Below are 17,497 nucleotides of genomic sequence, written 5' to 3'. Positions count from 1 at the left end.
CTCCTAAGAGCTCCGCTAAGGCTAATACTGTAACTAGCAAGCCCCCTAGCAACATCCAGCAGAAAAACTTGGTTCCCCAATCGGCCCAGGCACCTGTGGTAACAGCGGTAAAATCTATAGCCCAGGTTGTAAGAGAATCCCAGAAGGGTGGTGCAAATCCCAGTACTAAGAGCCAGCAACTGGGAAGGGGGAGGTTGAGCTTGCCCATTAATGACAAACCACAGGGTCATAATGTTGAATTACCCCCCGAGGCCCTACCTTTTGTAGTTGTACTCACAGGTGTCCCCCCCCTAGAAGCAGGCAAAAAGGAGGGCCATCCCCAACTCAAAAATAAGATTCTGCATTGGCTAGGACAAAACAGACCACTCCCATATTACATTGATGGGGAGATAGTCCATGTCAGGCGCTTGCCCTGGCTGGGCAGCAGGGAAAAAAACATAGAGGGAGACATTGTTGTTATTAATTTTAGGAACCCAGACGCTGTTAGATGTATACTAACAGGGTCCTTTGGGAACCTGAATACTGCTATAGCCCCATACGATCTAACCTATTTTTATCCAAGATCGTATGCGACTCCTGCCCTCTTCCCTGGGGGGTTAGCCGACCCCAATGTATCAGGAATGTGCACATGCCCTCACACAATAGCTATATGAGCCACTTCCCCAGGCCCCTGTCTACCAGGAATACCTTGGGGTGGAACACAGTCCCTACTAGTGGCCGTAGTATGCCTCCTGGGGGGCTGGACTACTTGCATGGGAGTAGGAACATGGAGCATTTGATCCCTTTTACTCCACTGGAAGCTTCCAACAGATATGGCGTCCTTTCTTGCTTTGATGGTTGCGACTGACTTCCCGCTCTTGCTATCCCTCCTACATCTGGCCCAAGTGCGGGTGGAGGGGAGCTAGCAAGGGAGGACATTCTGAGTGGGACAAGGTTCTCACCCACACCCTCCCTATTTGGCACTTCCCCCTCTAGCATACATAAGGCCAACCGCCCCGTATCTAGCCATGATACCTTCAATGGACAGACGAGCCCTGAAGTGGGTGACCCAACTGTAGAATCTGCCACACTCTCCAATCAGCCAACTGACCAACTGACTTGCAAAAACAGAAATTTAGTACTCCTATCATGGAATGTGGCGGGCTTGGCTGCAAAACTAGACAGCACCGATTGGTGTGACTTTGTGGATAACCATGGCATCTGTATATTTCAAGAAACACGGGCCATGACTACACATCACAGAACGGGTTTTGCTACTTATGCTGAGCTTGCAAATAAGGGACCTAGAGGTAGACCATCTGGTGGTCTGACCATATGGGTGGGTGTCCACCTTGGGTTTTCGGTTAAAAGGATAAACACCAATAACCGTGACATATTATGTATCCTCTTAACTCGCCCAAACACACCCAAAATAGCAATTATCAACATCTACCTACGCCCTGTTCAGGGGGGAGGGGCTTCACAGACTCTAGAGTCCTTAATCGTTTTATTGAACAGCTTCTCAAGCGAGACCAAGGTGTTAATGGGGGAGACTTCAACTGCCATTATGAGCCACTTGGGGGGGTTTCTCAGATAACAACAGATGAGGATGACGCTTGTCGGATCCCACCCCCCAATGTCTACCAAACCAAATCTTGGACACCTATGGTCATGCAGCTCACCTCATTGACGTACACATTCTCGCTCAGAGCCTGTAATGGTCGCTTCCCGGGGGATAGCCCAGGAAGGAGTACTTATTATGGAATGGGCCACTCATCAATAATAGACTATCTCATGGCTAGCTTGTCCCTATGGCCATTGATCCGACAATTCCACGTACATGACCATTCGGAAAGTGACCACAACCCCTTGGTAGCAGACTTGGATTTGCCACTTCCCGATGGGCCGTATCAAGGGGATGATATGGTCTCTAGTAACATCAGGATCATACAGGGTGGTAAAAGAATCCGATGGGCCTCTATTAAGTCTTCGCCAGACAATCTGGCCTTATTGTATAAAAGTGTCACTCCTCAGCTTGAGCGGCTGATAGCACTGCACGAGAGCGTCCAAAATCATGACAAAGGCGCTAAAACCTTAGTCATTCATAAAGAATTAATAAAGGCCCTGGCGGATAGCTTTTACAAACAATCAAATCAGTCCCAACGACAGATACGGGACACCAACCCCTGGTATAATCAGTCTTGTAGGAGGGCGAAAACCACTTTAGTTTCCGCTCTTAAGCTAGGCAATAGAACCCCCATTATGATTGCAAGGAATGCCTACAAGAATCTCCTTTCCCATGCAAAATCTGAATGGGAAACAGAGAGATGGTATGCTATTAAACAGGCATTAACTGCGAAAGATGCCAGAACCTTTTGGAATTTGGTTCACACTGGGAAGCCAGAGGGCAAGGCAAAGATCGATCCTAACATTGCTGAGGAAGCCTGGTGTGCCTACTTCAGTGATCTTTATTCTAGTCCTGCTTCCCAAAATAAAGTCTTATCAAGCTCGTCCTTGAGATTGGTCCCCGGTTGTCACCCTCCCTCATTTACCCTGCTGGAAGTTACACTAGCAGTACAAGCATTGAAATGTAATAAGGCTCCAGGGCTGGATAAGATCCCTGGTGATCTTTTTAGAGATGAGCCGAAGATCTGGGTCCCCTACTTGACCGTTCTATTTAATGCTATTCTTGACGGCCAACAAGTTCCAAGTACCTGGCTGGGGGCTGAAATCATCCCGATCTACAAAAAGGGCTCTCCTTTGGCCCCGTCAAACTATAGGCCAATTAGCCTTATTGACGTTACTCAAAAAATCTATGCCAGACTGCTTTTACAACGCTTGCAAGATTGAATTATTGAGAATAAGATCCTCTCCCACCTGCAAGCAGGGTTTAGAGCTAAAACATCAACCATCGACCAATTACTACGGCTCCAGGTACTTTACTGGAAGCATGTGGTCTTGGAAGGGGGCAGCCTCTACCTTACATTTGTGGACCTCAAATCCGCCTTTGATATGGTGGACAGGAACCAACTGTGGAGCTTACTAACTACAATGGGGAATCCTCCCTACTTGTGTCACCAATTTAAAAGACTCCACGAAGGAACCTATGCGAAGGTTCGATATGGCAAATTTGGCCAGTTGACAAGAGCTTTTCCAATTGAGAAGGGAGTCAGGCAGGGATGCGTACTTGCCCCTACTCTATTTTCCCTTTTCCTAAATGGCCTTGTTGATGACCTGACTAGTGTAAATAATATTGACGCACCCAATTTAGCTGGCGGTAAATTTCCTGCGCTTATGTTTGCGGACGACACCCTGCTGCTTTCAGAAACATCAATGGGGATGCAGCGGGTGTTAGACCAATTCACCGAATTCTGTAAGAAAAGGAATTTGGTGATTAATATAGACAAAACAAAGTACATGGTGTTTAATGCCAGCACAATTAATTGCCCTCGCCCGAAAATGGATGGACGAGCCCTGGAAAGGGTAAATAATTTCACCTACCTAGGTCTGACATTAAATGATAAAATGTGTTGGGATACCCAAATGTCCAAGGCTAATCTAGGGCTTTCTCAGTCCGCTGGGGGGATTCTTAAAGTGCAGAAATCCTGTGTGCATAAAATAGTGAGCGCACCGCTGGAAATATACAAGGTTCAAGCCAGATCTTCCACTCTCTACGGGGCGGAACTCTGGGGGCACCAACCAGCGAGTGAGATTAGCATTACTGAGAACAACTTCATTAGACAGTTGCTCTCTTTACCAAAAAATACTCCACTAATTCCACTAAGGCTGGACTTAAACCTGAGGCCAATTGCAGAAGCAATTGCCTCACGCCCGCTTCTCTACTGGCGAAGATTGTGGAGTGTCCCGGAGCTTGAGTGCTACAGAGAAGAACTGAAGATTGTGATGGCATGTCCAGGTGTAGGGAGGATAAAGTGGCTATCATTTATAAGGGGGCAGGCGTCCAGGATTGGCATGGAGAATCTCTGGTCCAATCCGGAGGCTGCGTGCCAAGTCATTTCGAGGCGAACCCTGGCAGAGACCATAAAACATCATAACTTACAAGAAGCTCTACGATTAGCCAGGCCCTCTAGTCTCACTGATAGCTTCCTAGACTTCAAGAGTGTCTATAGCTTTGAGAAGGAACTAGACACTATAGAACCGGTTTTAGCAAAGAAACTGTATTTACAGTTCAGATACGGTACATTACCCCTGCACTCTCACACAGATAAATGGAAAATGGGTCCAGTCCGCCCTTGCCCAGGTTGTGAGGATCCAAATGAGTCTCTAATGCACGTGATTTTGTTCTGTCCTGCTTATTCCACTAGCAGAAAGAAATGGATTATACAGCTATGTGTGAATTTAGGAGTTAGGAACTACTTAGAGTTTTTTAGAATTTTAAAATCAGACACTAATGCATTAATAGTTACAGCTATTGCTAAATTTTTGTTTTCCATGTGGTTAACCAGACGGCGAATGATTCGGTAGCAACAAGGTACCCTGATTGTAGTTAGACAACTCGTCTCAGGAAAACTTGGGCTTCCATTCTGTTCTACATTTTTTTTTTTTTTTTTTAAATCTGTGCATACATAAATTATTGTCTTAATATTTTAATTGTTACTCCATAAACCATATGTTAACCTATTGATTGTATATATGAAATGAGATGTAACTTTTGCATTAGCCTACTGTTTTAAATGTATTTTTCTTCTGTTGTACTTTTATGGTTCATAAACAAACCGAAATAAAGTTTCAAATGAATGAATGAATGATTTGAGAGCTTAAGGGGACAGATAGCGCCCAATAGGTTGGAAGCTTTGAGCATGGTATAAGTTTAGCAGGAGATATTCAAGGGGTGGAAGATCGCTTTCATTATATATTCAGAAGGCTTGGAGGGATGTGGGTTGATTAATCTAATCAATCTTATTTGGTGATAGCAGTTCTGATCCAAAAGAGTAGAGCTGAGTTGTTGTCTTTAACTCCATTGGAAGGTGCTGCTTGAATCATATATATATTTTTTTTTAACAATTTTTATTTGCATTTAAATTTTATATACCATCGTTACACCCCACCCCCCCACCCCAACGGGACAGGTAGCACAATCTAGCTTACTGTTAATTTTTAGCAGACATGGAGAAAAGTAAATAAATTTGTACAATGAACATTTACGCTAACAAACTGAGAACAAAGTATAAACAGGAAGAGAGGGAGACATTAGATATAAAACCAGCGCGGTTGAACCATTTCACTCCTCATGCATCCAATCTAGCAAAGGAGCCCAAATCAACAAACCCTTATTCCGCTTTATCCTCCCTTTGTTTCTATAGATCGCTACTTCTATGTTGCAAGTTGCAAACAGTTCTCCATTCTACAAACGATGGTGCTAAAGGATCTATCCAGGCTGACGCAATGCACAATCTGAAAACAGCCATAACAATGAAGATAAGCCTGTGCATTGAATGGGGTCGATGTGTGTTTGATGTACCTAATAGAATTTCTTCAGTTGAAATATTAATACGGCAATGTGCGAGGAGGGAAAGAAAGTCAGAGATTGTCGATATGATATTCACTAGTAAAGGACAAGTAGCAAACATGTGAATTGAATCTGCTGATGGAAGGGAGCACCTCGGACAGTGTGTCTTAGACCCGTCCCCCCATTTTGCTAATTTGCCTGGGGTATAATAAAGTGAAAAAAATGTTTTATAAAATTGTGCTTGGAGATTCATGGACATTAGGGTTGATATTGACATCTCTAAGGCCTCCAGAGCGGTTTGAGGAGAGATGCCAAGTCTACTCTGCCATGCCGCCGTATGTTTCTCCAAATCGTCCGGCAACAGTAGATTAAGCCCTTCATAAATCTCACCAATTTTAGGGGTTTTTATAGATAGCAATTTATCCATAATTTGCCATGGTTGGAATTTAATGCGTCCGCCCCCTTTCTTTAAAATAAAATCCCACACTTGGAGATATTTAAAGAAATCTCTGTTAGATAATTTAAATTCGGTTTTTAGTTCCTCGAACGACTTTATACCATTCACCGAGAAAAAGCACCCGAGTTGTGTTATCCCCAATACGGCCCATCTATTCAAAACTAAATCTTGAAATATTTCCGGTAGATCTAAATTCTGCGTTATAGGTGTATAAAAAGAATACCGGCCTAACCCCGCTAATTTGTTTACATTCCGCCATACTTTAATGGTGCTAGAGATAGTCTTGAATTTCACCTTTTTAAAGTAATCATCGTTTAGGTGCCGCCATAAGCAACCTGCACAACCGTCACCCAGAATCAGTTCTTGCGGGGTGGGAATGTTATGGACGTCTATGTCTCCTTTTATAAGGTATGCGCTGTATCGCAGCACTGTTTCCCAATAATACAATATAAATTTTGGAAGTGTCAATCCCCCTCGATCTCTAGGTAAAGTAAGCCACCTAAGTGCTCTTCGCGGATTGTGATATCCCCATATAAATCGTGAAAACAAATTATGTATATTTTTAAAAACTGCTTCGGAGAATTCAAGGTTAATTGAACGAAAATAATAGAGAAACTTCGGGAAGAATAGCATTTTAACGACATTAACTCTCCCCCCAATAGTAAGCTGTAGATTATGAAGGCGCTGTAGTTCTTTCTTAGAGCGACTTATGAGAGGGTTAATATTATCGTCGACTATGTTTGTGATATTAGCATCAATACTCACACCTAAGTAGATTGCTTTATTAATTATTCTTGGGTCTTGCATTGTGATTTTGTTTTTAATAATGATCTGGGTTTTACTACTGTTTAATTTATAGCCTGAAACTTTACCAAAGGCATGGGCTTCTCGTTCTATCCACATAATGGCGTTAATAGGGTCACCTGTAGTAATAGCTATATCGTCAGCATATGCTAGACATTTAGTTTTTACATTATGGACTTGAATTGAGGGAATTGAGTTGTTATTTTCCAAATTGTTAATAAACACATCAATATAAATAGCAAAGAGAAGGGGCGAGCAAGGGCAGCCCTGTCTTGTACCCCGCGTTATGGCGAAGCTTTCAGATAAAGCCCCATTAATTAAAACATGCGCACTGGGGTTTACATGGAGCTGTTGAATTGCTGTTAGATAATGTCCGCCAATCCCACAGTTGGATAGGGCCGCCCACAGGAATTTCCAGGAGACCCTATCAAATGCTTTCTCCGCGTCGAGCAGTATGAGGGCCATAGGGTCTCCTGTGACACCCGTATAATCAAAAAGGGAAATAACCCTTTGAATATGATCAGTCGTGGACCTGCCTGGAACAAAGCCATGTTGTTTTTCCGATACAATATTGTGAATTACGGGTGCCAATCGATCTGCTAGTATTTTTGAATAGATTTTAGAATCCCCATTAATCAGTGTAATTGGTCGATATGAGCCCAATTCTTTCACATCTTTGTTTTTTTTAGGAAATACTATAATCTTGGCAATGGACCATGACCTGGGCGGGTTCCCCCCGGAAAAGATATTTTGAAAGAGGGGAGTTACAATATTCTCAAGTTGAGGGGCGAATGTAAGATAAAAATCAGTTGGAATTCCATCCATGCCTGCTGCCTTTCCGGTAGCCAGGCCCTTAATTGCCAAGAGTATTTCATCATAGGTGATTGGGCCATCTAACATCTCCTGCTCAATCGTTTCCAGGTGTGGTGGGGTAAATGATTCCAAATACATAATGGGATCACCACATTCGATGTTATCCTCATGATAGAGGTTCTTATAGAACTTTTGAAACGATGTTCTTATTTCAGATGGATCTGATCTTAGGCCTAAATCCGGGTCACTAATTTCTTTAATTAGAGCAAAAGATGTTTCTTCGCGAGTTCTGACAGCTAGTTGGTGGCCCATTTTTTCCCCCAGCTCGTAGATTTTACCCTTGTTGATATTAGCTTTAATAGCTGCTCTATCAATTAAAATTGACAAGATTTTATTTTTAACAATAGCGACTTTGCGCTCCGCATTAGCAATTGGACTACCTTCCTGAATCGATTTAATAAGTCCTTCTTCTGCTTTACATAGATCTTCTTGTATTGATATTATTTTTATTTTTTCGATTTTATTGTGGTGAAAGGAGAATTTCATGGTTTCGCCCCGAACCCCGGCCTTCAGAGCGTCCCACACAATGTCGATGGCGGTCGACCCGATATTATCTGATATGAAAGCGGGGATCCAAGTTCTCATGTGTGACTTATATGCATTATTAAATAGTAAAGCTCTTTCGAAAGTCCATGTATTTATGTTAGATTTTTCAGGGCCCTTCATTAGATTAATCTTAAGCGGGTTGTGGTCTGACAGAATTCTGGGCATTTTGTTGATTTGACATGTAGAGCGCAAGCTATTTGAGAGAAACAGATAGTCTAGTCTTACATGTTTTGAGTGTGGAAAAGAATAATAGGTATAGCCAGGGTCGCCCGGATGATCCATGGCCCAGCCATCTAAAAGGCCGTGTTGTAAGCATAGATCTTTAAGAGCAATAAAAACTTTTGGTTTCCTGCCTTGATAAGTAAACCCAGGATCTGTGGACCAATTACAGGGTAAATGAATATTAAAATCTCCACAGAGAATCAAGGGAAGGGGCCAGTGAAATAGCTCGTTAGACACCTTAATCAGTACCTCCGGGTTATCAGTGATATCCACATAAATTGTACATATCGTGAATTTGCTTGCCCCGTTATTGAAATTGCATTCGGTAATTGCATATCTACCTAAAGTATCCGCTTTTGTGCGGGGAAATTGTAGCCCCCCACCCTTGGCTAAAATTGCGACCCCCCTGGTACGTCTCCCCTGTGATGTAGCTGCAATAAGTCGGTATCCTAAAGATTTTAGTAAATATTGTTGCGACCCTTCGATATGTGTCTCTTGGAGACAAACGATATTCGGCCCGGAAGTTCTTAGGCCTTCTGCGTTTTTTTGTCTTTTTTTAATATCATTGAGGCCGCATATATTCAGTGATAATATACTGATCCTAGCCATTAAAGTTTTTCTTTATAAACTCTGATAGATAAACCTCCTACTTTGTTAGTTCTTTCCAAAGTGCTAAGGTTAATATACTCCATGTATATCATAAGGGTAAATTTTTTTTTGTTTTTTTTTGTTTTCCGTTTGCCTTTAGTTCTCCTCCCTCCCTTCCTTTCCCCCAACCTGTTCTGCCCCCCCTACCTGGTTGTCCCTGCACACTCACCCTCCCCTTCCCACCCAAAAAAACCCCCACCCCCCTTTCCATCCAATGAGGCACCCCAGGTGCATTGGTACCCGGGTGTGAGTGTCCATGTGATCCGCCCATGTTAGCACCCTATCCCCGTCCTAACCCTGTGTTTCTAAGGTGTGCTAGATAAACTTTAAGTGGTTATGTAGTTAACAAATTCGACAGTTATTGCATTTATCATCCCCCATACGCTGTTTCTCCCCAAAGTGTGCTTATGTTAGAGTCACAGAGTTCACAATACTCGATGTACGTTATCAGTCCATATTTGTGCTGCAGCTAGTTTTTCCCAGGCTTCCTTGCCCCAGCTTCTGTTATTTCTCTCAGGTAATCTTGGGCTAGAACCTCACTAGTAAAGCTTCGCGTTTGTCCTTTATATATAATTTTCAGTCTCGCTGGGTTCTGGGTTCTGGAGATAAACAGTAGCTCCAAGGTTTTCAAATGGTTTTCAAATGGTTTAAACAGTTGACGCATTCTCCATCTTCTTTCAACCGTCGGATGTGCAAAATCCGGTCTTACAAAAAATTTAAATCCTTTATGTTCCCGCTGGTTGGTTGGTCTTGCGATATCATATATAGCTTCTCTGAGGAGAAAATTTCCGAAATTAATTAACATAACCCTCGGATATTGCGGTGACTTCTGAGAATATTTGGGTAGCATCAAGGGAAATCGATGGGCCCGTTGTACCTCCTTATCCATATCCCAAGCCTCAAGTTCAGGAAATGCAGTCATATTTTGAAGTGAGAACATGATGACTTGATGCGAAGCACCCTGGGACCAGATGCCTACTCATTTACTTCAAAGATGTTCTGCAAGCATGCTACGAGTTGGGCAGTTAAGGCATATGTAAACACATATGAAGCTTGTGCACAAACACAACTCAGTTTCATTATAAAGCTATTCTTGAAAATAGTGTGGGATATTAATAAATAGGAGTTTCACTACTTTTCAAAGGTGAAGCTTTGCATCATTTAGTAGAAGCTTTAATAACTACAGTGGTATTACTGTAACAATACTTCTTGAAAGCTATGATACTCTTTGAATAGATATTTCATGAGGTGGAGAAGTCCAGTCAAAGATTACAAGGTTGGAGTGGGAGCGTGGCTTAGCATCCTACATCTCATACATACATGGTACTGTGCTTTTACTCACAAGACCAGGAGTGCTATGAGATGTTATGGAATTTGAAGCACACTGCTTCATTAATTCTAAGATCTCTGATGATCATGTATGTTTGTTGTCGGGCTGGAAAGTGTGAGGTCCTATGGGACGGATATGGGAAACAGAAATAGGAGAGGAGGAGCTCATGCTGAGCTATGTACACCATGTGTTCATTACTGAAATCATTTCCTGCATCCTGTACATTAGTCAAGCAGCCCCTGTACTGAGGTGCAAAGTGAGAGTCGTGTCCTGGAAAAAGACTGACTATGATGCCCCCCCTCCCATGGTTATTAGGTGATCCAAAATATTAATCAAGACATTGACCATGAAAACCAAAATCTCGACGTGAATGTCACCCGTAGAGGATCGATTCACACAGCTGGAGAGCGAAGACATGAATAGAAGTGGGTGCATGGTTGGGTGCATAAATGTATGTGCTAGGTCATGTGCTCTAGCACTAATTAAATTATATTTTCTTTCTGGGCACTATACTCATTTCTTTCCAAACGGATCTGCTCAGAAGGACCATTTTGTACTGATCTTTTCTAGACTTAGTTTCAGGTCATGCTCTGTGTTGGTGCAGAGAAAGGCCTAATTTGGGTGAAGTTACACATTCGACTGCATACCCAAAGATGGGAGGCGCAGGAGTATTGTTGTCTGGATCTCTCGATTCTGTTGGGTTGCAAATGCAAGATAGATACAGTGAAAAGAGTCGCTGATACTCAGCTCATCCTTAACTAGACTTTCACTGATTTTTTGTGTTTCAGAATACATCGAATACTGTCACTGACCCAGATTTTAATGATGGCCCAGTAGAAATTAACCTTAATGGAGCTACATATTGATTAGCATTGTTGGCCCCAAGCACTAAAGGGTTCTTGCAATGAGTATCAATGGCCCCACCAGTAAAGAACCTGAGTTACACCTGTAATTACTAAGCATTAATTACTCAAGCCTGTAATTAGCTTTAATGTCCACTGTATTATTTAGCATAAATGGGCCCAAGCTGCAATGTGCTTCAATGTCCCAAAGCAGTAGTGAGTCTCAATTGTGCTAGTCAATAATTGGGATAGATTTACTTAGCCATTGAGGAGTACCATTATAGGTCTCACACAGTAATGATTATTAAAGTTCCCACACACCAATAAAGCTTACAAGATTTGGGCATCAACAAAAGTCAAATTGTCTCAAACATTAATGGGCATTAATGGCTCCACGCAGTAATGGACAAAAGTGGGCCCAGGCGGTAATAACCTTCCAAGTCCCTAAGCAGTCAGCAACAGCGTTAATGGCATTAATGAAAATCAATGACTCCTTCGAGTACTGAACAGTAATTGACCCTCACAGGAATGAACACCAATGTCCCTAGATAGCAGTGGCCATAAATTTCTCCAGCTAGTAATAAGCAGTAATGTCCCCAGTCATTAATGTCATTTAATGGCCCCATAAGAAGTACAATAAATTAATTGCTCTGAATGGCTTACCCTCCACATAGATCATTAGTAGTTTACAATTAAAGGAAAAAAGTGTTCAACTGTTATTTCTTATGTCTTTCCTCATTTGCACATATAGTGAAATTACTAAACTGTTCCTCTTGTTAAGGAAATCCTGAACAGGGTAACTGCCACAGAGCACCTTCATCCAAACAAATCTGCTGGAATAGCTAAGAGTTTCTGAGGACAAAGCCAGATCCTAGTCTACATTTCCCTCACCCATTCCTTCGAGAGGAATAGTAAAAGCATTTGCCATATCTGCTGTCTTCTGGACGGTACAGCCTTGATATTTAGAACTCATTACTTATCCTTATTTGTGCAGTTAACTATTTACTTTTCCAGTATTTATACAGGACAATTTCGCTAAGATTTTCTAGTAATATTCATACATTTCTCAATCTTCATGTCCAGGCCTTCAACATTGTTTGGTGAAAACTACACAACTGAGCAATTCAAGATAATGCATCCAGATTTCATGCGATACCTGAGGAACAGGTAAGGACATTTTAAATTCCACCCTGAAGAGTCCCATTTTGTCTGCTCATCTATAAAGGATTGATATCCAAACATCTGTTACCTTCAAGAAAAACTGATCTGCTTCTTAGTGACAAGAATCAATTACTTTATTGCACATATCAAGAAATCAGATTTTATATTCAGGGCCTGGATTGGTACTAGCTATGGGTTTTGCTGCAGGTCAAATTGAAAACACATGCTAAGAATAGATTACAAGTATCACAATATCCTCAAGTGAGTGGGAAAACATAAATGACTGGGCCTTCTAACATAGATTAAAGTAAAGCGTTATCACCCGGGGGATGGAGTTTAAGGGCATTAATTGCATTCAGGATGGGGTGGCCTACAAGGAAACTGAAACTTTTCCCAACTGATCAATACTCGAGAAGGGGAAAGAATCAGTCATAATCAAGACATGCCTTCGAGCCTTTCAGGAGAAATCACTTTCTGGAAATATCCTCATTTGTCTTAAGGCTAGTCTCGCATTCGAGACCATCACACTTAAGAGCTGGAACAGAGGAGTAAATTGCCTGATGACTGGATACATGCAGCAGAGTGTCCCCACGTAATAATTTTCTTCTGTCACTAGCTGAGTGAAACATGAGTTTTTCTGCTGCTGGACACGTGTCCCGAGGCAGCCCTGAGTGGCTAAGATGTTCCGGGGAATTATTTGTAGGAATTACACATAATGTAACAAAACAACATGATTTTAATGAGAATTTATTTTCCAACCAGTCCGGTAGATTCTGCCAGGAGACAAGCATGAATAAATAAACACAAAACTTAACAAATCTTCCAAAGTATTCTTTAGACAAGGTATGGTGAATGTAATAACCTTTGTCATGCCTGATCACCTTCCTTTGGAAGACCATCATGACTGGAGTATATTTGAACTTCTGAATCTATCAGCTTTTGAAGCTGTGGACCATTAACCTCTGCTCTAATGCTTTCACTCCATCAATAACACATCTGACACTTCACTTAGATATCTTGACTCTATCCTTCTAAGTGCTACATTTGACCATATTTTTGTTTGGTGGTTCTACAGATCTTTGCCTTCTGCAGCAGAACTCATTTTTGTTTTCGTTCTGACTCTGGGCACTTTACCCCTGCTAACCAATGGCCAAGTGTGAAAAGTCTTCCATTTAAACATGATAACATTGGCAAATATGTTATTGGCACCATTAATTTACTTATGGTACCACCCTTACGAAGAGCTTGTAAATTAAGTGCTACTAGTGGGTTGCAGCAATAATTGAGTCATCCTCCACTGTTAAGAAGTTGGCTTTTCCCTTCCTAAAGTTTCTGTGGCCTTTCTGTGAGTGGCCAGATGCCTTGGACTGTTGATACATGTGTATTGGAGTCAGACAGTAGACAAAGGGAGTAGAAAGGAGTGAGTTGTCCTGGCAGGTTGGCTGGCGAGGAAAGGCCTTGATTTCACTTCAAAGGGACCTGCCCCAGTACACACAAATAGACCTGACCCAAGACCTGCTCCTGCCTTCTGTTTCCCTAGCCAAGCTGGAGCCAACCCCAGGGAAGAGGGAAGAACTTACCAGGATTGGTTTTGGGGATAGGCAAAGCATTATCCCACACCCACAGGCTGGACTGGATATAAAAGTGACAACCCCAGAACCTGAAATCAGAACACTGCTGGACCTGTGAAGACTCAGAAGAAGGACTGCCTGTGGTCTGAAATGTAAAGGAAGAATGGACTTGCTTGCACTGAACTCAGCTCCCTAGAAGTGACCCCAAGATTCAGTTGGAAGACCCCCTGTGTAAGCTACAGGGACACCACAGGCTTTCAGATGTCATCTTCTGCAACTTTCCTGCTTTTCCTGCTGACCAGTAACAACTGGAATTGCCCTGGACCCTGCTACTGGCCTTTGCTGGAGTGAGTCTTAACCCCCAAGAGGTGCCCCCCAGTTCTGGACCCTTGGTTGATGTTAGTGTGTACTCTTTCTGTCTAAAAACTGCAAAATGGACACTTTTCTCCAAAAGAACCAAGAGGCTTCTGCGGGACAGCTGCTGAGCCGCTGATGCCGACAACGAATTGCCGGTCGGATTTAACTTTTTGATTTGCAACACTGAAGGGCTCTCAACTTTCAGAAAGGTTTTTAAGTCCAACCAATTCACTGAGACCATCGCCGAGTGGCTACGATGATGCCTTTTTGGGCCCTGACTTCGCACTTCACTTGCTTGAAGCTTTCCCACTGTCAATGTTGAGAGCCTTTACCTTCCCATCAAAGCTGAGTCTCCCACTGAAGTCTTGCTGTTCAATCCGGCCGCTGTCATCGAGCCCCTCTTCAGATCCAGCCTGCAGCCCAACCTACCGCCGACTCTGCCAGCGAGAACTTTTCTCAAAAAAAGTTTTTAAGTGCGAAGATAAACTATCCACTAGGATGCACCTGGTACCTGTCTCAAACTCACGCTCCATCGCGGGCGGCCATAACTTTTGACCAGGTATAGTGTGACCAGATAACTGCTTGTGTCACATACTTTGCACCTTTTTTGCACTATTTTTAATTCAAACTTTGAAATTCATAACTTTGGTTCAAATTATAGAATTGTTGTCAGTTTATTTATTAAAATATTCCCTATCATTCCAAAGTGGTTTGGGATTTTCCTTTGTTGTCTTTTTACTTTATGTTAGGCCTGGGTGGAGTTCCGCGTGAGTGAAGTGACAAAAAACTCTGTCAAGCTACGAGGAATTCCGCGAGCGGTGGAGTGGGTAACTTCGTGCCACTTGCAATGATTTTCAGTTGCAGGTGTTTGTCCCGCACTGTGAAATTCAGTGCGAACAGCATCTTGCACAGTGCAAGAGGATGCTGCTTCTTTCTGTTGCTCGAGTAGAAGTCCTACTTGAGTGATAGCTTCCTCAATGTGTACGGAAGGTTTCTAAAAGCAAGCGTTAGCGACCATCCGCTCACGTTGAGAAATCTTGCAGTAAAGTGGTAAAGCACTGGATTTTCCCCGCTCGCCACATTAATGTTGGTGAGTGAGGAAAAAAACTCCGCTCCACTCCACCAACTCCGCGAACAGAGTGGAGTTTAACATCCAGGCTTAATTTATGTCTGTTTGAGTGTTGCAAAAATACTTTATACATTGTGTCTATGTTGAGCCTCACTGCTTTGTGCCAAGCCACCAATGGGTTAAGCACAGGTTTATTATTTGACATTTGGAATTACCTGTGGCAAGGATTGTGATCATTTCTTGGAGTGGGTTCTGACTTCCTTCAACAAATACTCAATTTCTTACACTAAATGAATCATTCAGCCATCATGAAATGTTTCTTAGCTCCTTCTACTTCCTTAGGTAGTCATCTTCTCTCTCTCAGGTCAAAATCAAGATTTAACCCATCAGGGATTTTGTTTGCTCTTTCGGATGAAGCCTCCACATACAGTTGTACACTAGCCATTAGACAAAGATTTATATGAAATCTATGTTAGCCAAAATATTAAACTCAATGAAAAATTAGATAAATGATAACACAGTGAGCTAGGGTGAGTACTTAACCCTATTACATCTGGGCAAAGCAAGCATATTGGAAACAAATTTCTATGAGTGGGATAGAACAGACAAAATCAAAAGGCATGACAGACCTTTAAAAAAATTAAAATGTACTAGTATCAATCAAATACATGCTAAAATCATTCTTTGTGTTTGGTAAAATGTAACCTTTTCAGGAAGTCTCTCTTTAACCACTTGAGTGCCAAGTTTATTAAATCGTAAACATATCCATAGTCAAATAAACTATAGGTTATTTTAATGGTATGAGGGAACAAACACAAAGTTCGATATAATAAACAGGCAAGTGATTGTCACATTGTAAGCTTATTCACAGTGCTACCGTTTGGGACTCTCCATTCTCTTAGGGCTGTTGAAGGTCCATCTCGACTTTTGACGTTGTTAACTGTCTTCCTCAAACGTGACACATTTTTTGATTGAATAACATATTTTGCCCTAAAATCTTGAAAATGAAATTCCTCACCATGATACATTCTTCATTTTCCATAGATTCAATAATATCTGCACATAACGCATCCATCTCAGTCAGGAGATTCACAAAACCAAAAATGTGAATGGTCTGTGGGTGACCATTGATATCCACATAAACTCTCTAATATTGTTGAACAACTTCATCGGAAAAAGCAGGCGGAACATCTGAAACTTCTTGCCTAAGACTGATTAAGATCTGTCACTCAAACCTTACTCGCCCAACCTTGAATTAGTGCAAGTTCAATCTTGAAATTGATTGCTACAATCTACTAAAAGGGATGCATTTCCCAAATCACGACTGTCAGATATATCCATAAAAGGGCAACATTAGGCTATTCTCAATTCTCTAGGCAAAGGCAGATGATCCACAAATTCCATGTGGTCCGTTAATTCTTAGGGGTCGGGTAAAGAGAGCATCATCAGAATGATAAGTTCAGCTGGAACACCACCGGTGAGTGTTATTTGATCTGAAGAATACATCTGAACCAACAGGAGAAGTCTCTGAAAAAAATGTCGAGACAAACGCAGGAGGTAGCACAGTAGGTCTCATTCCCACATGTATAATCGCAATAGTTTGCAGTGGCGGCCTGTGCAGGTAAGCACGTTGAGATGGTGGGGAGGGGTGAAAGTAACAAATGATGGAAAGGGAAAGTAAATTCAATAAATAAATAAAACCACTTACCTTGCTCTTGCCGCTTTTGACGAGTGCAATGTAAATGCTTTTATTTATTTATTTTACTTTCCCTATCTCGCCGTTTATCCCTTTCACCCCCCCTCCCTCCCCACTGCTCTTACCTACATGGGCCGCCACTGAGAGTTTGCCTCCTCTGTACTTATCAAGACTCCAAAAAATGGTAACTCTGGGAGTCTGCGGGTTATGGGGGTTTTAAAGGGCACTCGTAATGGTGGACATAGTCTTATTTAGTTGTTTAATCCTATATGTTTTTGTTAGACCAGTGCATGATTTGTACTTATGCAGTGTTCACCACCACATCATCGAAAGTTAATTATCTGGGTACCAAGCAACCTATCCTTTTTTGAAGGGTTCTTAAGAGTTTCAATTGTGCCAATGTTTATTGGAATAAAAACACACTTCACATACTGCATCACAGAAAAAAACTTTTTATCAAATGACCTCATCA

General features: G+C 42.0%; 1 protein-coding gene across 1 annotated transcript in view; it reads left to right on the top strand.

Annotated features, from left to right (window-relative positions):
• Positions 1-17,497, top strand: part of LOC144769964 (uncharacterized) — a 321,126-nt gene that overhangs the window by 278,343 nt on the left and 25,286 nt on the right. The window contains exon 7 of the mRNA XM_078654161.1: positions 12,255-12,338. Coding sequence (XP_078510287.1) covers positions 12,255-12,338 — 84 coding nt within the window. The remainder of the gene's footprint in view (positions 1-12,254; positions 12,339-17,497) is intronic.

This window comes from Lissotriton helveticus, chromosome 7 (genome assembly GCF_964261635.1).
Source record: "Lissotriton helveticus chromosome 7, aLisHel1.1, whole genome shotgun sequence".
Lineage (NCBI taxonomy): Eukaryota > Metazoa > Chordata > Amphibia > Caudata > Salamandridae > Lissotriton > Lissotriton helveticus.
The sequence above is the reverse complement of the archived record's forward strand: the minus strand, read 5'-3'. Positions and strand labels throughout refer to the sequence as shown.